Here is a 23,949-nt window from a genome sequence, read left to right on the forward strand (position 1 = left end):
GGGTGGGGGAGGGGACCCTGGGGGATGCGGCCCAGAGTCAGAGAGAGGCCGGACGCCCCCAGGGGGAAGCTGGCAGAGTGGGCCCGGCAGAGCCTCTCACCCCAAGGCTGCTGCAGAGCCTCTGAAAACCGAGCACCCACACATGGAGAAGCCCCGAAGGGACAGGCTGGGGTCAGGGCAAGTGGGCTGCACAGCGCCCAGAAGAACGGCAGCCAGAGGTGTGGGGTAGCTGGAGTCACCTGAAGGGCGGACGTCAGACCTTCCTTATACTTGGCCCAGGGTCACTGAGACCTGAAGCTTGTCCCTTGCTGAGTCTCTGCCCTTTGCCCCCACCCCGCCCCATCTCTCACTCGTCACCAGACCTTGTCAAGCCTGCCTTCTCAACACCTCAGGGACCTGCCTGCTCCCTTCCACCCCACTGCCCGCTCTCCGCACCAGGCTGGGACTCACCTGGAGGACAGCACCTGGGACCTCATCACCTGCCTGCCCACCTGTGATCCACTCCTCCCCAGTCCGCTCTCCTCAAAGCAGAGCAAGCCCTCTAAGCACACATGGGGCCCGGCCCTCCCCACAACCCCCGGCATAAAGCCCTTGAGGGCCTCCCGAGAAGCTGAAGACGAGAACTGTGAGGCCCGCCTCCCCACCCCCTCCCACCCCCTAGCCTCATGTGTCATCACGCCCCACTCCCTGCCTGCTCCAGCCACCCTGAGTGCCTCCACCTCCCCACCCCCCACCTCCACCCCGGCTGCCTCTGGGCCTTTGCATGTGCTCTTCTCACCACCCTCTCCTGAACCAAACCTGGACGACCCTCCTTCTCCTTCAGGTCCGCACAGGTCACTTCTTCCAGGATGCCTTCCCTGCTTCCCCCAGGCGGTGAGGGCCCCCCCCTAAGCCCACTGTCCTCCCACCAAACACTTACCCTGGAACTGCCCTTTGACTTGCTGAAGCCCCTGACTGTAATCACCCAACAACAGGCACTGTCTGGCAGGTTCCTGGGTCAGCCTAGCAGAGTATCGAGCACCCACAAGGGCCTCAAAAAAATGCTTGATTGCCCTCAAGCTGATTGTTGATTGAATGTCTTGCTGCGAGACTTTCCTTCTCTCTGGCAGCCACTGCTTGGGACAAACTGGCAGTGAGGTTGTAGGGAGTGGGGTGGGGGCAGGGAGACAGGGGAACGGAGAACATGACCCCCACCCCAGCCTTACCCCCTGGACAGGGAATCAAAAACTAACCAGGGGACTGGGGCAATTGGCTCTCGGTGCACAGGGCCTGACATCCATCCAGACAGCGGGCAGAACACCGCCTCCTCTTCCTCCTCTTCCGCCCCACACCCTCCCACCCTCTGGCCCTGCCCCAGAGCCACCCAACACCAGCTGACAGTTGGCCATGCCAGCCAGCCCCTGCAGGCCCTTCCCGAGGGTCAGGTGACCTCTCCTCCCCAGGCCTCTGCAGCCCAGCCCTCTGGGCAGACCTCTCCACCAGTGCTATAGTGGACGGTGACTTCTCCACGCTGGGACCCTGGGAAGGGCTTTTGCCCAACACCACAGACGGCGGGCACTGAAAGAGAAGATTACTTTCCACCGGACCCCCTCTTCCACACATTCCCACAGTCCTGCCACTAGTGAGGCTCTGGTGAGTTCTGCCTGGGGGGATAGGGATGGGCAGGGAGGGCCCTGATGGCGCCTGAGCGAGGGGAGAGAGGGTCTCACGGCCACAGGACCTGTTCAAACCATGGGGACCGAGGGGATGGGCCTCATCTCTGTCCAGGACCCCATGACTAGGGCTCCGCTCTGTGGAGGTGCCGGTGTGTCTGTGTGTGTCTGTGCTTTGGGGCGGGGTGGGGGGATGCTGACACAGTTCAGCAACACAGAAATTCTGTCATATGCTCTTCCCCCATCTCTCCGCTTCCTAGGATGTTCTGGAGTCTGGAACTTTGACTCCTGAATGAAGGTGGGAGGGCCAAGGCGAGCCGGGACTATAGGGGAAGCTGTGGGGTCAGGTGCAGAGGTGGCAGCCATCCTTTCCACGCCACTCTGGGTTTAACCCTTCACAGAGGCAGCTGTCCCAGGAGAACTGGGCAGCATGAGCACTGGGAACGGCATGTCTTGTCCCAGCAGCCCTACCCTTCCGCCTGAGAGGGGCCACAGGGCTAGATGATGTCAGCACCTGCAGGCAGCGGCTGGGGCCTGGGTGCGGGCGCCCCCAGTGGAGGGAGAGTGTGGGCGAAGGCCATCAGAGATGTGTCACCACTAGGGGCCCCCAGTGCCCTGGGCAGTGGCAGAGTCTTTAGGGTCACCCTCCCCATGGGCTCTTCTACCCCCCCTCCAGTAAAACAGACTTGAACTTGAGCCTGCCAGAGAGTCCTCAGACTCTCTGGGGGCCTTGAAAACATCCATGGTGTGGCCCTCCCCAGGGATTCAGATCTCACAGGGCAAGACCTGGGCTTCTACAGTTTTTAAAAGCTACTGGTTTATTTTTTAGCCTTTTTACTATGAAAGACTTTAAGCCTACAGGAAAAAAGAGGGAATGACACAATGAAATTTGCATAATCTCAGTCTGGATTTTCACAGTTGTTTGAGTTTTGCCATATTTGCTTCACTGTATTCTCTAAAGCTAAAGTATTTTGAAGTAATCTATGGACATCACCGCATTCCCCTCAAAGACCTCAGTACAGGTCCTTACATAACCCCAGTGCCTTACCCCACTGACAAGATGATTGGCTCTCCGAAGATGGCCACATCCAGACCACATTCCAATTTCCCCAATTGCCCCCTAAATAGTTTTTAATGCTTTGGACCAGGATCCAATCAGGGGGCATCAGGTCGGTGTGTCTTCTGAGCCTCTTTCAATCTGGTAGCATCTCTGCCAACCTCCACTCTCCGCTCCCCCATTCTCCCCCCACCACAATGACTTGCTGAATTGAAAGGCCAGCTGTCCCACGGGAGGGTAAGAAGAGGGCTGGGTCAGCAGCTCTCACTACAGAGAGGCAAACTGAGTCCCGGAGAGGAAGGGACGGGGAGTCTAGGCAGAACCGCGTCTCCTGCCCCCACTGTGCAGTTTTCCTGCACCCTCGCCCCGTAGTGCTCCCACAAAGCCGGCTCCTTTTCAGGGATCTGAGAAACTCCTCTTCTGCAAAGGGGCTGTGGTCCCTGGGGCCGTCCCAGTGCTCCATCCCAGGGCATCCTGGGAGCGGCAGGCCGGGCTGAGCCCACCCATGGCCGGCAGCCTGCCCCTGCTTTCTCTTGCTCTGAGCAGGGTCCCTAAGGAAATCCTTCCCATGTGGCTGCTGTCTTGTTCATCAGCGGCCGCCAAGGGAACAGCAATCAAGTTTGTGAGCGTCAAGCATCGGCTTGTTCAGGGACCTGGGGGGAGGGGAGGCTGGCCCATAGGCCAACGAAGGGAGTGTGGGGTCCATCCACCCCCAGGGGAGGAGCTGGTGGGTTGTAGGTGCTGAAGACCACTTCCGCTCTGCTCAGATGGATCCTCCATCACCCTCGCCCCACCTCCTCGGCAAGCCCCTGTCTCCGGTTTTGGGGTCCCTCCCCTGTGAATCGAAACAGGCACCCCACTCCTCACAGTGTGCCTCACCCACGTCAGGAAGCTCCCCGGCCCCTGCCAGACAACCTTTAGAAAAAGCAGGTGGGTGACAGGAAGAGACGGGAACGTGGGGGGACATCCACCTTGATGGTAACTTCTAAGCGCTTTAAAAACAGCCATCTGGGAAAGGCAGGGGCACTTCAGCCACCGTCCAGGCTCTCTGAAGACAGGCCTGGCAAACCCAGGGCAGTTGGGGAAAGCGGGCCCTGATCGCTGGCCCAAGGGCCACCTCTCTGGGAGGTTCTGGCCCGTCTGCTGCTGCCCTCTGCTGGGCAAAGTCTCACCCTTCAGACTTGGCCAGCTCAGCCCTGTGGCCTCTGGTGACCACACACTCCCAGACAGACAGACAGACAGACACACACACACACACACACACACACACACACGCTTCTCCACCCCACTATTGTGTTTTGACCTTAAAAAGCTGTTTTTTCTTAGAGTCCTAAAGATGCCATACTAACGACTGGCAAGACCGTCTCTCTGGCTCGTAAGGCAGGTGGCTGGTCATGTGACTTAGAGGAAGGTGTGGGGAAGGATATCAGAGGCTGGGAAATGTGCAGGTCTGGGTGTTTAGCAGTATCCAAGACCCTGGGCACAGCTTCCAGGTGGAGAGGTCCCCAGGAGCCAAGCCTGCCCGGGAGGGGCTGTTGGAGTTGTCCCCAGCCACGGCCAGGGGGGCCCAAGGTCCCAAGGTGCTGTCATGAGGTCTGGCTCTGTCGGAGTTGGGAAGGGAGAAGCCCTCCCCCGGAGCAGCCCTTCCAGGGCGCTCGGCTTTTGAGTCATTTTTACACCGTGCGTCTCCCGCCCTGACAGCAAGCTCGGAACATCACTGCTGCGGCTAAGGGCATTTGTCAGGAGCTGAAGGGCTTCTAAACTAATAATCGCTGTATTAAAATCGCATTTGGTCCTCAAGCTGGAGGAACATTGGAAGATTTTAAATGTTAAGAGAAAAGGAGAGGGGGAATAAAACCTTCCCTCAAAGGATAACATCAGCTTGGAAATAAGTCAGGAATATGAAGTATTGCTCTGTGATTCTGGAAATCAAGCCTTCCCCAGGAAACAGATGCTCTCCAAAGCCTCATCTTTCAGCCATGGCTGAGAAGGTGATGTGTGAATTCCCCCAGCGTTCAGTATTGATCCTACCGGGCTGGGACTGCACAGATGGAGGGGCTCACCACCCCACAGCCCTTGAGTCATTCATAGGATGGATTTTAAAACTTGATTCCCCCTCACCCCAGAAAATAACCTTGTGCCTTCCAGGCCCTGATGGCCCCAGATGATACACAACCCTCTGCCCTATGAGAAACTCCAAAATTCTCCTGCCCATTACGACCTCGGCAGTTTTAAATGGTTTTCTGGTCCTCTCGTCTCTAATAGATTAAAAAATGCTCCCTTCGGCATCACAGATACACTGAATGGTACTTGTACCAAACCTCTGGCTCTGAGCTACCTGCAAAACGTACCTTAGAGCTTCAGAGGCGAGAGGGCAGGCCATAAACCATGCTGCTTCTGAGTCTGCAGCCCAACACATTTTATTTTGCAGTCTTCTTTTGCTGCAAGCCGTTTCTCAATTATCTCCTCCCCAGAATGCACCCCTCCCCCTCGGATGTACTGGGATGCGGTCCCGAAGGCTTCCACACCTTGGCAATCTCAGGCAACCCCCCTCCTTCCTAGACTGACGAGGGGGCCAGACAGGCACCTCCAGTCCACGTGGCCCCACCTCCTCTGCACCCACTCCGTGCCCAGACCCCCAGCAGCATTCACCTCGGCCTCCCCACTCAACCCTCCCTCTAGTCCCATCTCCCTGCCTGTCCTTGCCTTTCCCTGTTGCTCCCTGCACACACACGCCCCCAAACAGGCCTTCCTCAAGTTCCCCCAGGCTGAGCCTCCATCTCTCCCGTATCAGACCCCTTCCTGGACCCCTCCCTCCACCCCTGTCTTGGCCGACAGCAGTATCTCTTCTAACCTTTGCAACTAGGACTCATTTTTCAACATAATTTGTTCCCTATGAGTCCCCCTGCAATACTCATTAGACTTTTAGTATCTGTTGATTGAGAAAACAGATGATGATAAAAAGAAACTACTAGGAACTCAATAACGCCTTTAAATGAATTTGTATTTTGGTAAACACCGAAACATTGAGATACATTTGAGAAATGATCGAGCTCCGTGGGTATTGCTTTTCTAGTCCGCAGTTAATGCTGGTGGTGGTGACGTGGCTTTCGGTCAGGGCTCAAGAGGCCCACGGATGGGAGCCCTCCACCCATGGCACGTGAAGCCACACGACCCCCCGAGGGTGGCGCTCCCGCCGCCCAGTCAAGGACAAGTCTCCCGTTCCTGATGTGCGCAGCTGAGACGCACAGCGTAGAGAGGGCCTCAGACAGGACCCTGGCCCCCACTTAGGGCTCAGGACTCCCAGAGGGAGCCAGAGCGGCTGCCCCTCCCTTACAAGGGAGACCGCATGTTGGGGGCAGAACAGGCGTCGGCTTTAGAATGAGACAGACGCACTGTGGCTGAATCCAGCACCAGTGCTCACTGGCTCTGGACCCCAGGAAAGCTCTTCTCCTTGTCTCCATCTGAAAATTATTCTCCTGAGAAACAGAGATGGGCATTGTAAGGCCAGTGGTCCATAGTAGATGCTTCATAGGAGTAACTATGATCGTAGAGGATATATTTGTGCAATGAAATATTGGAGTGCCTGAGGTTGCTCATACAGGGTATCTGGCTGTGAGTTGGTGAATTAGTCAGGACGGACTAGGTTGAGCTGCATAACAAAATACCCCCAAACCTCAGTGCCTAATATAGCCCAGATTTTTTTCTCTGTCATGCATAGTCACTCAGGAAGTGACTGTGCTTCCAAAATTACCTTGGCCAGGGAAGGAGAATTTAGGACACTGCTTTCTCTAAAAGGTCCCACCAGAAGTGGCATATGTCACTCCCCTCCATGCGATGTCGGCCAAAGCAAATCACACTTTGGCCAACGTACCTTCAAAAGGAAGTGAAATCATACCACATTCCCGTAGGAAAAAACAGAATATTTGTGAACAGTCTTGACAATAACCACAGTCAACCAACTAGTTTCCAGATATAAGGAGCTGACAGCCTCTGATAAGATAGAGATCATGACTCATTTAGTCCAAGCTGAACCCTTACAAGTTTGATTTGTGGTTTCACCTGCCACCTTCCCTAAAATGGGAGGGGCGAGTTCTAAAAGAGGCGTATCTTCCGCAATTTTTAATGAACTCTGGTTTAGCCTGTGGGGAGAGGTTGTAGATACAGAAAGGATCTCAGGAAGAGCAACTAAAATGTGCCGACTGGTGGTGACGAGCCGCTGTGCCTTCATTCACCTCAGCTTGATGGGTGACATCTGTCACTGTGCCTGACGTCACTGGTACTGTCACCCGTCCCCACTCTGGGAGCCAAATACCACTGCAGGCCCTGCTGTCCGTGACCCTCCTTTCAAACCAGGGAGTGTCTTGCAACCCAGCGCAGGCTGGCTGTCACTCAGGCCCCGCAGGGCTGCACTGACACAGACGGTCCAGGGCCTTATTTAACGACCAGCTTGATGGCCGGGCCCCATCAGAGAAATTAGCCCTTGAGTCTCCTGGGGTGAGGCTCAGAGTCATTTCATTCGGGACTTGGCAGGAAGGATGGGATGAACGGAGGACTTCTCTAGCTCAATCCCACAACAACAGACAGGAAACCTCAGCTTCCTTGGGAATCCAAGGTCAGCATCAGTGCCAAGGGGAAGCCGCAGAGTGCTTCTCCGAGCAGCAGCAAAACCCACCTGCCTGCCTCAGGCAGGTACCCCGAGGGCTGAAGCCACTGCCCATCCGTCCTCCTTCCGCCCCTTCCCACAACCTGCCTCAGAACCTCAGACCACACAGCTCAGGAGCTAGAGGACCTTCAGATATCCCCTAAGCTAGACCCTAAGATGACCCTTGAGTGGAAGGGCCTCACTTTCCCCAGATTCAATTCCAGCTTTTTTTTTTTTTTTCAGTATGCGGGCCTCTCACTGTTGTGGCCTCTCCCGTTGCGGAGCACAGGCTCCGGACGCGCAGGCTCAGCGGCCACGGCTCACGGGCCCAGCCGCTCCACGGCATGTGGGATCTTCCCGGACCGAGGCACGAACCCGCGTCCCCTGCATCGGCAGGCGGACTCTCAACCACTGCACCACCAGGGAAGCCCCCAGCTTTTTTAAAAGTACAAACTGGTTACCCAGCAGACACCCCACCACTGCCAACCCACACCAAGTGTGGGGCAGGAGAGTTTACGTTGCTGTGTGTGAGCCGTCTCAGAGGCCTGGGGCCTTCTGGCTGATCCTGGCTCCCTGAGAAGGTTTGGCCAGGGCTCCTGAGAACACCAGACCCTGGGGGTGGCAGGGATGGGAGGCAGAGGCGCTAGAATGACACCCCCCCAGACAGAAAGCCCCAAGCCGGTCAATACCAAGGCCCAGCTCCGGGGGGCCTCACCTGACCCCTCACGATGGTTTCTGCAGCAGTGTGGATCCCAGCCACCACTAGGACGTGCACTCACTGTCATCAGGTAGCAGGAGGGCAGGCCAGGGGGCATCAGGGTAGGAGAACTCAGGCCTGGGGACAAGAAAACCTGAGTCCCTGTCCCAGCACAGCCAGTGACTTGCGGGTGACTTTGGCCAAGCCCCAGCCTCCTTGGGGTTCAGTTTCCTGACTCTCAAAGTAGAGAAACAGCAGACCCCAACCCCTCTGCATCACGGCAGGGAAGCGTGCTCTGAGCTAGTGTGCCTGGGTTCAAATCCCTGTTCTCCCGCTAATAGCTGGGCACACACACGCAAGTTACTTAACTTCTTTGTGCCTCATTTTCCTCATCTGTAAAATGAGGCCGATAACTAATTACCTCATAGGGCGGTTGTGAGGCTTCCACGGGTTCATCTATGTAAAACTCCTGGAACACTGCCTGGCTGTGTGTTTGTTACCATTTATTGTTATTTTCTCCCCATGCCACCACTGGTAGGTGACATCCGTGTCCTTAGAGCTCCTCGGGGGGACAGGGGGTGTGGGGAAAGAAGGGTGGTGGGCCGCCCAGCACAGCAGCACGAGGGCCGGACTGGGACTCCACCTGGACGCCGCCAGAGCTGGGCTTGCAAAGGTGAGGCCAGGCCTGGTTAGCGCCAGGCGCTGGGGAGACAGCGTGGTGCATGGGGCCTCGGCTCCTTCCAGGAGTGGCTATAAATGAACTTTACAACATGGCTGTCCCTCTGCTTACCAGAAGCGCCTCTTCCCCCCTTCCCCGGGGACAGGTGAGCTGGCAAAGGCCGACACACAAGTGAGCCCGGCCAGAGCAGAGGTGTCGGGCTGCCTTGGTTTTTCTCTTCCTTCCTCCTTCCTGCTTCGGCCAAGTTTACAAGGAGGATTGGGTTTGCCAAGGAACTGTGATGTCTTGTCTAATAACCAGACTGAAGGTATCAACTCATCCTAGGGCTGATTCCCGATTTTCCTCACATCTAGATGCCTCCCAACTTCTTTCCTCAGATCCTGGGGGCAGATCCCAAGCAGGGCTCACCTCTGGGTGGACTCAGAGCAGGGCTGGGGGGAGCCCCTCGCCATCAGGCCCCAGTCCTCCTCGCCCCAAGGCCTCGCCCCAGCACCCACAGCCTCCCCAGTCATGCTTCAGCCACGCACCCGGCAAAGCACATGCACACACCAGGCAGAAGCCACCCCCTTTCCCTTCCTAAAGGGGAGCTCTATGGCCTGCCAAATAGTAGTCAATTCGGGAGCGGCGCCGTGGAGGGGAGTGTCGGGCCGGGCTGAGGCTTTCAACTCCGCCTGGTGCTGGAGATCCAGGTGGCTGGTGGGAGCTTCTCTGAGCTGGAGTCCTGAAGCAATTGACAGGTACTGCTGTGTGTGGAGCCAGCCAGCCATGCCCATGGTCTGGAATGAAGGTCAACAGAGGGTTAATCACGCCCAGCACTGCCTAGCCTAGTTGCATCCTTGGCCGGCCGGGAGTCCAGCAGAGGAGAGGGTATTAATAATTCCGTGGTGACAGGCACCGCTGCGGGAATGTCCTCTCGAACAAGCTGAATACGACCACAAGAGCCTCCCCTTGCAGTGTCTCCTTGGCACTCTCCTGAGACAAAGTCAGGATGTCTTTAGGGGCCATGTTTCCAGCCCAGAGTTCCAGCATTTGCCTGAGGTCCGGCAGGCCCGCTCTTAGGGAGGGTGAAGGATGCACACGTAGTGGGGGACCAGACGAGGAGCCCCCGCTTAACTTCTGCCTGTGCTCCTGGCCTGAGGTGGGCCCCAGCAAGCCATTGAAGGCCTTGCTTTCCTCATTTGCAAGCAGGCAGTGATAAAGCTGGCCCTCCCAGGGCCGATAGGAAAATATGACCACCATGGCAATAATGCTAGAAATAATCATGGTAAATCACATTTATTGAGCACTTAGCTCTGGGCACTGGGCTAACCTTTTCATGGGCTTATATCTTATTTCCCTTTTTTTTTTTTTTTTTTTGCGGTACGCGGGCCTCTCACTGTTGTGGCCTCTCCTGCTGCGGAGCACAGGCTCCGGATGCGCAGGCTCAGCGGCCATGGCTCACGGCTCCAGCCGCTCCGCGGCATGTGGGATCTTCCTGGCCTGGGGCACGAACTCGTGTCCCCTGCATCGGCAGGCGGACTCTCAACCACTGCGCCACCAGGGAAGCCATGGGCTTATATCTTAGTTCTGAACCCTAAGTCCACGAGATGGGTATCATAATTATCCTGTTCTACGGTTGGGGAAACTGAGGCCCAGAGAGGTTTAGTAACTTCCCCAGGTCACACAGCAATAATGTTGTGGAGTCATGATGGTGCACAGCAGATGTATATGCAATATCAAAATGAAGCATTCCTATACCCCTCCAGCCCCTGCAGGATGGTAAGTCCCCACCAGCAGGGACTCTGCTCTCTTCTCGTTGGGTTGGGATCAAAGTTCCCAAAGAAAGGCAGGCAACGGGACATGAGAAGTTCAGACACACTCACTGCACTCTGAAAGCTTACAGTTTTAGGTATTGTTTTTTGAACGTTTTAATATTAAAATTCAAAAGGCATAAAATGGTATTTAGTGAAAAGTCTCCATCTCAGCCCTGCTCCCCAGAGGCGGTAACTGTTACCAGTTGCTTGTAACAGATTATTCCAGAAGAAATCGATGCCTATTTACAGTCTTGTTTAACTACCTGGGGGTCGTGGCTGGCGACTTCAAGTGCTGCCCCCACCAGCACACCACCTCCCTCACATCTTTTCCCCTCCTCCTCTGCTTTCCAGGGAACCCCACCAAGAGCCCTCAGCCAGGAAGACACCTGTGCTATGACAGCGACAAAGGCCAAGAAGGAGAAAGTTGAGGACTGCTGACAGCCCCGCCTTCTGTCCGGGAGCTGCTACCTCGACCTCAGGCCCTCCCTCCTCTTGTGGATTTGCGAGTTGTCCCCTTCCCACGCTGAAGCATGGTGGTGCAGGACAGCATGGACACCCCTGGCGTGCCACTGGAGCCCTTCCTGCACCAGGTCGGAGGTCACCTGAGCGTACTGAAGTATGATGAGTACACGGTGTGTAAGCCCCTCATCTCCCAGGAGCAGAGGTTCTACGAGTCCCTGCCACTGGCCATGAAGCGCTTCACTCCGCAGTACAAAGGTGAGTGTCTGGGAAGTCCCCTGTGCTCAGTATCCCCGCATGGGGCCAGCACGGGGCGGGCGCACACACCTGCCACCTCCTCCAGCACAGTGTGTTGAAGTGTTGCCATGGAGACCTGCCCCTCTCCACAGCCCAGCTGGCCTTCACAGCCCCAGTTTCTCTAAACTCTTTGAGCCTCCAGGCCTGGAGTGTTATGCCATTTGGCGTCCTACAAATTAGCTCAAGCCATCAGGCTTCGAGGAATTGAGAATGGGATAAAGTGATTGCCCAACCCCACCCCGCCCCGATGGGGCATCCCGGTCTGTGCTTTGGGAGTGCCATGGCTGGGTCCTGTGACTGTGGCTGGTAAACACAGGACAGGTGGAGACCTCCTTCACCTCCCTCAGGTGACCCAGGTGCATGGCAGGAGCCTCGGGTCTGAGACAGGTTATGGAGGGGCTGGTTCACAGTGTGTTTGGGAAACCAGAATTCCCACCCTCATCCAAGGGCAAAGCCGGGGCATTTCCGCAGTGTAGCTGGGGAAACGGTGCACGGAGCAGTGTGTGTTCCGGATCTGAGCACAGAGTAGGTTCCGGGGAGAGAAGGCTGGGGTGGGGGGGAGGGCTGCTGTGTGCTGACCTCCAGACAGGGGCACTCTGTGGGCCGCCAGCATCCGCAGGGCAGGCTGTTTTGTTCACATCCAGCCTTCGGTAAAAGCGGTTCACAGGGCTCAGGGCAGGACTCTGCCAGCCGCGGGCCCACAAAGGGATACATACTCAGAGAAAAGACCTCCTTTAGAGGATTTTAGACCTCTAATACGTCAGTTAAAAACTTACCTGCATTTCAGTGATGTGGATAACTGGGAAGGATAGGGCCTGTCTTCATCGGTGTTTCTCAAAGTGGGATCAGCCAACTTTACCAGAATTGCTGGTGTGTGTGTGTGTGTGTGTGTGTGTGTGTGTGTGTGTGTGTGTGTTTAAATGCAGGCTCCCAGGCCCCATTCAAGACCTCTGAATCAGAATCCCTAGGGTCAGGGCCTAGGAATCCGTATTCAGCCTGCTCCAGATACAGACCCACTGAGAGGGGCCCAAGGCCTTGAGCCCTGGGCATTGCTTCAGTCATGGGCTGCCAGCACCTCTGAGAGTCTGAGATAAGACAAATGAGAGACAGGGGCAGATGGCTGGTGTACAGCCTTTGCAGGCCTCCCCGGGGGCCCTCTGGGGCCGCAGGCCGGTGTTGCCCATCAGCTGTGGATCACTGCCCATCTTGTCTGAGCACCCACTGGAGCTAACATCTGGCCCTTCACAACTGAACTCAAGCCAGCAAAGGGGCTGCAGGATCTCGGGTGGGGTGGCCTCCTGCCCGCAGCATTTCACGCTGGTTTGACACAGCTCTGGAGCTGAGACAGGCTGCTAGGGCAGCCCCAGGCAGCGCGGGGAAGTGAAAGAGGCCGGTGGGTTTCCAGGACCACATCCCGGTGCCCTCCCCGTTCCCTGTCTGCACAAGCCATCCTCCATTTGGCGGGGGGCGGGGGGGCGCGGGGGGGTTAGGACCGCACCACTCTGGGGAGTCTTGGGCACTGTCGACTCTCCAGACCCCTCCTCTGCCCTGCTTCCCTCTCAGGTTGGGCCCATCCTGGTACCACCGCCTTGGGGCCCTGCTAACTTGATACATTAATCTGAGGCATCACTTCACGCATCAGTCTTTGCCTGGGGCTTCATTCAGGAGATGATGTTTGCAAACAAGTCGGGAGGGGCCGGGTCAGGGAACCACAGGACGTCTCGCAGGTGAGACCACGCAGCCTGGCTGAGGGTGAGGGTGAGGCAGAGCCCATGGGCTGGCGTGACACCCAAACAGGAGGTTTCGATGATGCAGAAACGCTGACTCCCTCGCCTGCCCGAGCACGGCCGGCATCCAGGCGCCACCCAAGGAAGCGCACGTCTGAGGAGACATGAGAAAGGCCCAGAACTGGGAGCCTCAAGCCCTCAGACGCCAGGGCCAGGGAACTGAAGTCAGGTTTGGGATGGGAAAGGGTCCCCCGAAGAACCTCAGGCTGTGCGGACATCTTGTTTCACCAGAAAAGAAAAGTAATATCGGCCAAACCTTAGTGTTCACTCAGTGCCAGACACACTGGAAGCAGTTTCCATGACTGACTCGTTTAATCCTGACAACAGTCCTCTGAGGAAGGTGTTTCTATCATCCCCATTTCACAGGTTAGCAAACTGAGGCACAGAGAGGTTACCCAACTTGCCTCAGGCCACACAGCTAGTGAGGCAGAGCCAGAATTCAAGTATGGCTCCCAAGTGTGGGCTCTCAGCCCCCCAGGCCGGCTCCACCAGCGACTATCACTGAAGAGACAACTCCTCAGATGCCAGTGCTCTGGGGTCACCCAGCCCAACGCGGGAGGGGATGTGACTTGCCCAGGGTCACTCAGCTAGTGACCTCAGGTCAGGGGAACCCGAACACCCACAAGGCTGCCACAGGGGTCTCCCTTTTCTTGCTGGTGGGAACAACCCAGAAAGAGAGGCTGTTCCTGACGTGGCCGCCGCATGCCCCAGAGCCCACCCTCTTCCTTCTCACTCCCTGCACGGTGACGGCAGTGGACTGCTGGGCAGGCACGTCGTTCCCAAGGGCAGCTTCCCTGTGCCAGGAGCTCATCTTGGACCTTTTGCTGGGCTCCTTGGGCATGACAGCGTCTTGAGGCTGTGTCCGTCTGCCTCCCAGTCTGCCCATCGGCTTTGGGTGAGTGAGGACATACTCCTAGGTCAAGTTGGTAGTGGATGAGCCAGATTCATATTACAGACGGCGGCAAATAAATGTTCTCATGAGCTTAAAAATAAGTACATGACGGAATATTCATGGAAGCTGCTCGGCCAAATCGAAATTGCTGAGATGCTCTGGGCTCGTCAGCCAAGGCAGCGAGCACTCCTGTCTGCCCAGCTGACATGGTCACAGTGGAGGTGCTTGGGGGCACTGGTGAGCAGGCAGACAGGGCCGGGGTCCCCCACTCTCCTGGCCAGGCAGGGGCAGCAGAGTGTTGGGAGCCCGTGGGCCGCCAAGTCCCCATGGACACCCAAGGCAAGCACAGAGGCCAGCCAGCTGCCCCTCTTCTCACACCTGGAGGGTAGGCTCTGGGGCCTGGGGGTGGTTCCCAGGCCAGTCCTCCTCCCTGGAACAAGCACAGTGACCCTCCCGCCAAGAAGTCTAGGCTGGAAATGTAACACCGTATCCTTGGGCTTCTTGGCGCTTCCGGCCCTCGGCACTCTCACGAGGTGGTGGCATCGTAGCCTCTCCGTTCGCTCCTGTGGAACAGAATGACCAGAACAAATGTGACTGGGGACGCAGCAGGAGTGTGCCTCGTCCACACACGGGTAAACATAGCGTGATGACACAGGACTCTCCCGATTAAGTCCCAGGCCCAGTGCGACAGCCTGTTGCGTCTCCCACATTCACGGCTGGCGTGGCCTCCATCCCTTACCAGCTGTGTGACCTCGGGTGAGTTATCAATCTCTCTGAGCCTCAGTGACCACAGTCAAGTGCCTTGCAGGCTTACTGACCAACAAAATGCACATAATGCTGACACACAGTAGGTGTAAAAGACCAGGCAGTGGTTATTACCACCGTACTTGTGTCCCTGACCTGCCGTCAGCCCCCTGCTCTCATGAGCAGGACAGCCCTCGTGGGCTCGGTCTAGGGATGCAGGCTACTGTCCAGGGAAATTACAGAATGCTCTGTCATGATTACTTCATGGGACGCTGGGGCCTGGGATGAGCTAAGGAAGAGCAGAGTTTTTTAAGGAACTGGAGGGAACCGAAGGTCACGCTCAGGCTGCAGAATTAGGGCACTGGGAACCTGAGATGACAGGCCTGGCCCAGGGAGACCACTGAGCTAGGCACAGACGGGCCTGGAGCGTGCCTCACTGAATTATAGAGCAGCCCTGAAAATGAGTGTCTGCTCTGAGCAGCCCAGGAGGGCCGGGCAGGGCCGCACGAGGGGAAATCAGCTGCCTTGGCTGCTGGTTCAGCAGAAATGATCACTTAAACGCTGAGAAGGTGACCAAGTGGCCGGGGGAGGAAAGCAACACCTGGGAGGATGTGACCACAGACAACCCTCCCATCTGTCAGGGTCCCAGCGGAAAATGAGCAGTACATGCCAAGGGAGTTAAATAAAGAGAATTTGTCAAGGGACTATTCACAGAATTGCACACAGGATTAAGGGAACAACTGGGGAGACTTCCCTGGCAGTCCAGGAATTAGGACTCCATGCTTCCACTGCAGGGGGCATGGGTTCGGTCTCTGGTTGGGGAACTAAGATCCCACATGCCATGCAGGGCTGCCAAAAAGAAAAGGGGGAAACAACTGGGGGTGGTGAGGCAACCAGGGAGCGGCACGACTGGAAGACTGTAACCAACCCCAGGCCTGAAGGGCCAAGGTGAGGGCGTGGTGGAGTTGAGCAAGAGGGAGGCTGCAGAGAAACACAGCCACGGCAGAGCCACGCCGCAACAGGGAGGGAACAAGTGGGATAAAGCCCCAACCTTTCTCCTCCCCTCCCCCCATCTCCAGCCAGTGTCCCTCATTGGCCCAACTGTCAGGCAAAAGAGCCATTGGTGCAGGCTTCCCTGGTGGCGCAGTGGGTGAGAGTCCGCCTGCCAATGCAGGGGACACGGGTTCGTGCCCTGGTCCGGGAAGATCCCACATGCCGCGGAGCGGCTGGGCCCGTGAGCCATGGCCGCTGAGCCTGCGCGTCCGGAGCCTGTGCTCCGCAGCGGGAGAGGCCACAACAGTGAGAGGCCCGCGTACCGAAAAAAAAAAAAAGAGCCATTGCTGCATGCCAGAGTCAGCCCCCAGGCACAAGATGGATGGAGAATGGGTTGATAGAAGAAGGAGCAAAGAGAGGGTCCTCATGGCATCAGCTGCAGGAAGAACAGGGAGCAAAGGACTCTGTAGAGAGCCGGTTCTCTCAAAAACATTCGTGTCGCCGTCTCCCGGGCCACGACCATGAGTATCTTCCACCTTCACCAGAACTCTGGCGAGGCTGGGCACCCAGAGAGGGAGGGCTGGACCCTGTCACCAGAGCGAGAAGTCCAAAGAACACCAGAGAGCCATTAACGTACAGGCCAGAGCCAATGACCTGACCTGGTCAATGTCCTAAAGGAGAAGCTCGGCTAGCGCATGGGTTCACTGGGTGTCCTCACATCCTTCGCTATCACAGCCAGCGACTGGAGTAGGATGTCATGCCTGGATTACAAACACCGGTGGTTAGGTGTTGTAACCATTGGAGAAATGGTTGTTGTAATCCATTGGAGAAATCTCACACGCCTTCTGTTTTCTATCAAAGAACCACATTCTGTCCATAATCTTCACGTGCTGTGCGTCTAACCGAAGGCAATGGCGAACGTCAGTGTGAAAGCCAGGGATGGGGGGAGGATGAAAGAAGGGGCAACCCGAGCACCAGGAGGCTGTTAGAGGAAGGCTTCCTGGAAGAAGCTGCTCAGATACAGGTTAACAGAGGGGAGAGCCAGGGTGTCGAAGGAGGCAGAGGACAAGGGGCAGGAATGAGAGGAGCCCCCGGCTTCCCTCACTGCCACTCAGAGGCGGGGGCCCTCTTTGCAGAGGACCAGCTCGGATGCCCCCAGGTTGGGCCCCGGTGGGGTGCTGCGGGGTGCCTGGGTGGTGTGCTCGCGCACAGGGGAGTGGAGGTGTGAGGACAAAATGTACGCAGCTGCTTTGTTTCAAGCATGGAGGGGCAGGGAGAGGTGACGAAGCAGAAGCTGTACCAGCATCCACACGAGGCCATTTCCGCAGGCTCCGCAGCTCTGGGCTCATTCTGGAACAGGATCGGGTTGAGGCCAGTCCCCGTAGCTCTTCCTTGAGAGACGAGCTGGGGAAGGGGGGCAGCTGACCGCTGCCATTAAACTATAGCTCAGAAGGACATCACACTGCATCCACTCCGTAAATGTCATCTGGTTTCTCCATCCCTCCCCTTCTGCAGGCACCATCACCGTGCACCTCCGGAAAGACAGCCGAGGCCATCTCAGCCTGGTTGCCAACCCACTGAAGGAGATCCGGGGGCCCTTCCAGGTCTCCACGGAGTCGGCGGCCGTGGCCATATGGCAGACCCTCCAGCAGACCACCAGCAGCGGCGGTGCCCTCCCCCTCCCCCAGTGGCAGCACACCCAGCTGGCACACTCACTCAAGGAGAGGTGAGGGCCACTTGGCAGGATGACAGAACCCGGGCAGCACGTCCCTAGCAGGCAGCAGCACTGCTCCCACCTGTGCCCAGGCCGATGGCTCCCCCTTAGGGCCAGAGCCGAGCAAAGGAGAAATTCAGATGAAGGCTCTGTCTAGAATAAGCCACGTGACCAAAAAAAAAAGGAATGCATTTTCTTTGGTGCCCCTTCTAGAGGGAGGATTTCAATGCATTTCATCTCGGAAGTGGATGCACACGCCGAGTCCTATACAGAGCAGACACTCAGTGTATATTTGTTTCATTAAATACCTGTTTCACTGAGACCATGAGGTGTCTCTGGAGGGGGAAAATGTGCAGAGCAGAAACCCCAGAAGTGTTGACATAAAGGAAAAGTGTGGCTAATGCCTCCCTAAAATCATCTTCTGTAGCGGTCAAGACTGGAGAGGAGAGAGGTCAACTGCAGTGCTCCGTGGGGCTCAGGATGCCCAAGGTCCCTGGAGAGTTCTCAGATTAGCTGACCTTTCTCAGATGAAAAGGATCCCTGGGGATTTTTTAAACGCTTATGGGAAACAAAAGGGAGCTAATACAATTAAAGTACCTCCCTTCCCCAAGGATCTAATTAAGCCTCCTGGATTGGCGTCAGGAAGCGGTGCATATTATCTCCATGTTACAGACGGGGAAGCCGAGATGCAGAGGGCAGGAGAGGGTGGACCAAGGACCTATGATTCTTCCCCCCATGGCATCTGAAGCCACAGTAACAGCCTAACCTCCAGCCTTCTGATTCCAGGCAGGGTCGCCACCTCTGTACTGTGTTGCCTCCAAAAGGAGGTAATGACCCAGGTCATTTACAAGTGAATTTAAACCGCCTCAGCCCCCTGAGGAGGTGACATGCTCCAGTGAGTTATTCCGGACTTTAGAGACCCCTGCGAGGCCTGCAGCATGGCCTGATCTGGTGCCCCGGGGCCTGAGCAGGGCCGGCAGGGCACTCTAAGGTCCTGCAGGCATCCTGAGAGTAGCCAGGGAGAGTCCACATCAGGGTTCAGCCAGGAGAGCCCAGCCAGTCACAGGGGCCCTGACTGTCGTGTGCTCCCCTCGCCCGCAGCCCAGCCACAGCACTCCTGATGTCCGAGCTCCACCTCAAGGCCCAAGTCCCCTCCCTGGTGGAGGATGTGAACGGGAACCAGACAGAGAGGAGAAGCTTTAACCCGTGGGGCCTGCACTGCCACCAGGCCCACCTGAGCCGCCTGTGCGCTGAGTACCCTGAGAACAAGAGGCACCGTATCCTTGCCCGTGACCCGCCCGCCCGCCCAGCCACCACTGCGCACGGTGCTGTCAGGGGCGCGGGGCGGTGAAGGGAGTGATAGACAGACTTTTCGGGGCAGGGCCAAGGGAGGTGCGGGTAGGGAGAGACAGCCTGATGTGAGAGAGAGTGGGAGGCACAAGCCCTCCCACCTGGGACCTGGGAGAAAGCAGATCTCTCCAAAAGAAAAGCCAGAGGCTGGGGAAGGAGGACTGCGGGAAAAGCTGAACAGAGTAACCCTGTTTGGGCCACTGGCTGTGTCTCTGCCACCTGGGCAGTGGGGATGGACAGGGCTGGGGTCTCTGTGGCCAGATAGGAAAGATGACTGCCACGCTGGGTGGGGGTAGGGGCGCGGGTTCAAAGGGAGGGTGGGTCCCTGCACCCATCCTCCCTTTTACACCTCCCACAAACTCAGTGAGCAAATTCAGGCTTGAAATGCCCCCCTTTTGTCACCTCTGGGCTCCTTCCCGCACACCGGTGGCTGGTTTCTCTGTATTTACTAAGACACATCTGCAGCCCTCATCCCTAAGAAGCTTTTGCAGGATAACTACTCCGCTGAAATTAATATTCCTGCAACTCATCTCTGAAGCTAATATCAACCCACTTCTCCCCAAAAGGTATTGGCCCATTCAGTGACTCGAGGTTTTAGCCTTATGATTTTCTGCCATAACATGTAAATTGGGCATGGCCTGCCAGGAATTTCACTCCTGAATTTAAATTACAACCTCAGAGCAAAAAGGAGAAGGAAAAAAAGCTCACATCCTCATCAACTCCCCCTGAATAAATGGACTTATGAAAGCAGCCTGCAAAGTTAATACACTGAATTCTTCACAGCGACTGACAGGCTGGTCTGTAATGAAAGAAATGGGAGTGAAGGGATGGGGCTCAGAGGAGGGAACCTCCAGCCAGCTTCAGAGGCCTGCTAACCGCCTCCTGTGGGGCAGTGGCCTTTATGTCCTCAGAAGCCTTCCTTAAAGTAGCATGACCAGGGTTCCTGCTGCTGGAAAATGTCGTGTCACAGTACAAGCATCCCTGCATCTTAGACCTGAAGATGGGGACCCGGCAGCACGGGGACGATGCGTCGGAGGAGAAGAAGGCCCGCCACATGAGGAAGTGTGCACGGAGCACCTCGGCCTGCCTGGGCGTGCGTATCTGCGGCATGCAGGTAGGTGGGGGACATCTGCGGGGCTGGGCATCCTGGCATGTCCGCTAGGGGCAAGGATGTCTCCCATCCAGATGCTGCTGCCCCCCGCAGGACGCTTCATTTTGTGGGAGCAACAGAGACGGCGGCCAAGCACCTCTTTCACCAAGAAAACGTGTATCCTGGTCTAGGACACACTGGGTTTTTTAAAGAGCGCCTTTCAGGATAGTGATATCAAAACCCCACCATTTTGGGGGAATGTAAATTGGTGCAGCCACTATGGAAAACAGTGTGGAGGTTCCTCAAAAAACTGAAAATAGAATTGCCATATGAAAAAAAAAAAATTAGAATTGCTATATGATCCAGCAATCCCACTCCTGGGCATATATCTGGACAAAACTGTAATTCAAAAAGATACATGCACTCCCTATGTGCGTAGCAGCACTTTTCACAATAGCCAAGACATGGAAAGAACCTAAATGTCCATCGACAGATGAGTGGATAAAGAAGATGTGGTATATATATGTACAGTGGAATACTACTCAGCCATTATAATGCCATTTGCAACAACACGGATGGACCTAGAGAGTATCATACTAAGTGAAGTAAGTCAGATAGCGAAAGACAAATACCATATGATATCACTTATATGTGGAATCTAAAAGATGACACAAATGAACTTCTATGAAACAGAAACAGACTCACATAGAGAACACACTGTGGTTGCCAAGTGTGGGGGGAGGGATATATTGGGAGTTTGGGATGAGCAGATGCAAACTATTATACATAGGATGGATAAACAACAAGGTCCTACTGTATAGCACAGGGAACTATATTCAATATCCTGTGATAAACAATAATGGAAAAGAATGTCTATAACTGAATCCCTTTGCTGTACAGAAGAAATTAACACAACATTGTAAATCAACTGTACGTCAATAAAATTTAAAAAACCACCATTTTTAAACTCATCTCAGGATCTCTGGCAGTTGGAACTTTCCATGTGACCACGTTGGTCCTGCCCACGTTGAGAGCAGACCTTTGATGACAGTGTGCGGGCAGGTCTGGGAGAGAACTGAGAAAAAGCTTCTCTGCGTGCTCCGTTGGTTCCTCGTTCTCTTGAACCATGAAGCTGAACCCTCTCCTTCTCAGATGCCGGCAGGCAATCTGCTCTTTGAATCCTTATTGGCCATTTCCTGTTCTTTCTCTGCTTTTTCTGCTGCTTCTTGCTACCTCTTCTCCTTAACAAAGTGGGAAGGTCGTAACCTGCAAAGCCCAGCAAAGGAATGGTTAATTTTTTATTGCCCCGACTCCACACTTCATTTTTGCTGTTCTGATGTGGCTTATAGCGAAGGCTGCAGGAGGACAGGAGGAAATAAACTTCCTCCAGTGGCTCACTCTTAGAGTCTATCTACTAAAGCAAAACGAGACACGGATTTGATGGTAATCGTTATAGCTTTCCTTAATTGAAACTGCCACCCCTTGAAGCTGGAAGTTGAGTCTATAACTGTGTGGCACAGATGTCCCTAGGAGGCTTGGAATACAGTCCTCAAGAGAGTGGAGCGTGACAATTTGTGGAGTACATGGAATCTCTCTCTGGACCGCAAACCTTCTGAAATTGATCTGATTTATTTACAAAGAGATGCCTGTCTTGTGCTTAGGAAGGCTACTTGTAACAGCTGATCTCCAGCCCTCCAAAGGCAACACCAAGTCGATGGTATCGTTTTGATTTTTTTTTTTTTTTCAATTCCTGTTTTCTGTAAACATATCATGTAATCTGAAGGCAGGGAAGACCTGAGAAACTGTCTTGGTCAGGTACGGGCAGCCCTTCCCAGGTGTGCCAGGCAGAGGTGTGCCAACTCACCCTCTGGCCATGCCAGCCACTGACCTCCGTTCAGCCTCTGCCCGCCTCTGTCATCTGAATGAAATGGGAGCGGCTGCCACTGTCTCCCCCCTCAGCATCTCTCCTCCATCTGCTCCCTTCCGGTGGCCAAGACGTGACAGGGGAGGGGAGAAGGGCTGACGCTAAAGAGAGGAGCCACCAACCCCGCAGAGCTGCTGCGAACCTTCCCTGCTCCATCCAGGCTCCCCTCAACCTCACTGGCTGCCTGAAAACTCCATCCACACCTGATCTAGCCTGTCTTTTCATCTCCAAACAATTCACCCCACTCTACCCCCAGAGCCATTACGGTTTTCTTAGAATCTGCAGAGAAAGGACTTCATAAACTTTGTTGGGGGAAATTTTAATCTGCTTGGCTTTCCAAGGCCATTGGCTGTGATTTCAGATTCCCACTAAAGCTTTCTCGCTTGGGTTTGCTAATATTTAAAGAGGGCCAGAAGCCAGCGTTTAAATCATGGTTTGGAGGTTGACATTGGAAATTCACAAGAAAGGAGATCCAAACCTTTTCCTGGTGGGCGGAGGGTCACCTTCATAGGATGAAGGATCTTTAGACCTTGGATTCCTATTAAAGGCTTGCACAGAAAGCATTTTAAAATGTAAAAGTTACACTGGTGCTTGATGAAAGATCATCTTGCCTGTCATTGCAGCCATTCTTGCCCTGCATCTCTAGAAATCTGTTTATATATTAGGTAGTTTGTGATGCTGCCACTGTAGCAGATGTGATTTTTTTTTTTAAGTTTGCAATTCTTCACATTTTCTATCTTCTTTTTAATGTAAGGTTTATCAAACCGATAAGAAGCACTTTCTCTTCAAAGACAAGTACTACGGAAGAAAACTCTCAGTGGAGGGCTTCAGGCAAGCGCTTTATCAGTTCCTACACGATGGGACCCGGCTCCGGATGGAGCTGCTAGAGCCCATCCAGCGCCAGCTCCGGGCCCTCCTCTCAGTCATTAGGAGCCAGAGTTCATACCGGTTCTACTCCAGCTCTCTCCTCATCATCTATGATGGGCAGGAGACTCTGCAGACGCCCCACGGCAGCAATGTCGTCAAAGTTGACATCCGGATGATCGACTTTGCTCACACAACATACAAAGGCTCCTGGAATGAACACACCACCTACGATGGACCAGATCCAGGCTATATCTTTGGCCTGGAAAACCTCATCCAGATCTTGCAGGATATTCAAGAAGGAGAATGAGACTTGTTGGGTCCATCCAGATTTTTCTGGAGGATAGCTCTCCAAAAGGGGCCTGTTGGTAGCTAGGGTAGTCTACACACCCCTGAGATGTGTCTGTAATAATTATACCTACATTCAAAAGCCATCTCTATACATGGCAGGCTATACTAACAGCTGCTAAGGAAACCAGCTCTGGAGGCGATTCACGTACCCTGGCATCTTGCACTCATGCCAGTCGTCGTAGGCTGCACAGCAGGATGAAATGGTGCCTTTCTGGAGTAAAGGGTGGGGTGCAGAGGAGTTACAGGCCAGCATTACAGTGAGATTCTGGAGTATTTGCATTTAAAGATGCTTTCTTTTTGTCATGCTGCAGTCTCACAAGCTGTAAGGCAAAAAAAAAAGAAAAAAAAAAACCTTACTTGAGGAAGCCTGGAAGAATGAGTTCCCTAGTTATCGTTTTTCTGCTCACATGGGCTGCTGGCTCCCAGGGCAGACAGAGCTAACGAATGTCTCTTACCTTCCTCAGAGGCACTGTTGGTGGGGCAGGGTGAACTGGGACGGATCTGCCTATCTCACCAGCTTTGTCCCCAGGTTCTGAATGGACAAGGACAATCCCAGACACAGTGCTGGCAAACCAAGACCCCAGCTTCCCCATTTTGGCCCGTGGAGAGGCGGGTCCTATGGGAAGTGATGATTTTGTCAGATTCTGACCATGAAATGCAGCTTCCGGTGGGGGTGAACTGCACATAAGGAAGATGTGAACTTCTACTCTCCAGTTCTATTTATTTATTTAGGGGGTGGGGTGGGGGAGTCAGAAGAGAGGAGCCTGGAGGACCCAGGAAATCAGGCAATGTTTATGAGACGGGTGGACAAGTGTAAATACGGAACTGAGAGCAAACAGTTCTAATTAATTCCTTCTTCTGCAGCGTGGAAACCTATTATAATGCCCTTGAGTCAAGCCTGAGATACATTACCCAATTAGGGAAATAAATGTGTTAATAAAATTGCTGAGGTCACCAGTGA

The 23,949-nt window shown here is 54.9% G+C and overlaps 1 protein-coding gene across 1 annotated transcript; it reads left to right on the top strand.

The window, feature by feature from the left end:
• The first annotated feature begins 1,474 nt into the window (after window positions 1-1,474).
• IP6K3 (inositol hexakisphosphate kinase 3) lies at window positions 1,475-23,949 on the top strand. The gene is made up of 6 exons (XM_067753317.1): window positions 1,475-1,632; window positions 10,875-11,240; window positions 17,211-17,421; window positions 18,511-18,686; window positions 19,698-19,873; window positions 22,528-23,949. Exons 2-6 carry the CDS (start codon window positions 11,054-11,056, stop codon window positions 22,945-22,947), a joined length of 1,170 nt encoding a protein of 389 aa, XP_067609418.1. The 5' UTR covers window positions 1,475-1,632; window positions 10,875-11,053; the 3' UTR covers window positions 22,948-23,949.

Source organism: Pseudorca crassidens, chromosome 10, assembly GCF_039906515.1.
Source record: "Pseudorca crassidens isolate mPseCra1 chromosome 10, mPseCra1.hap1, whole genome shotgun sequence".
NCBI lineage: Eukaryota > Metazoa > Chordata > Mammalia > Artiodactyla > Delphinidae > Pseudorca > Pseudorca crassidens.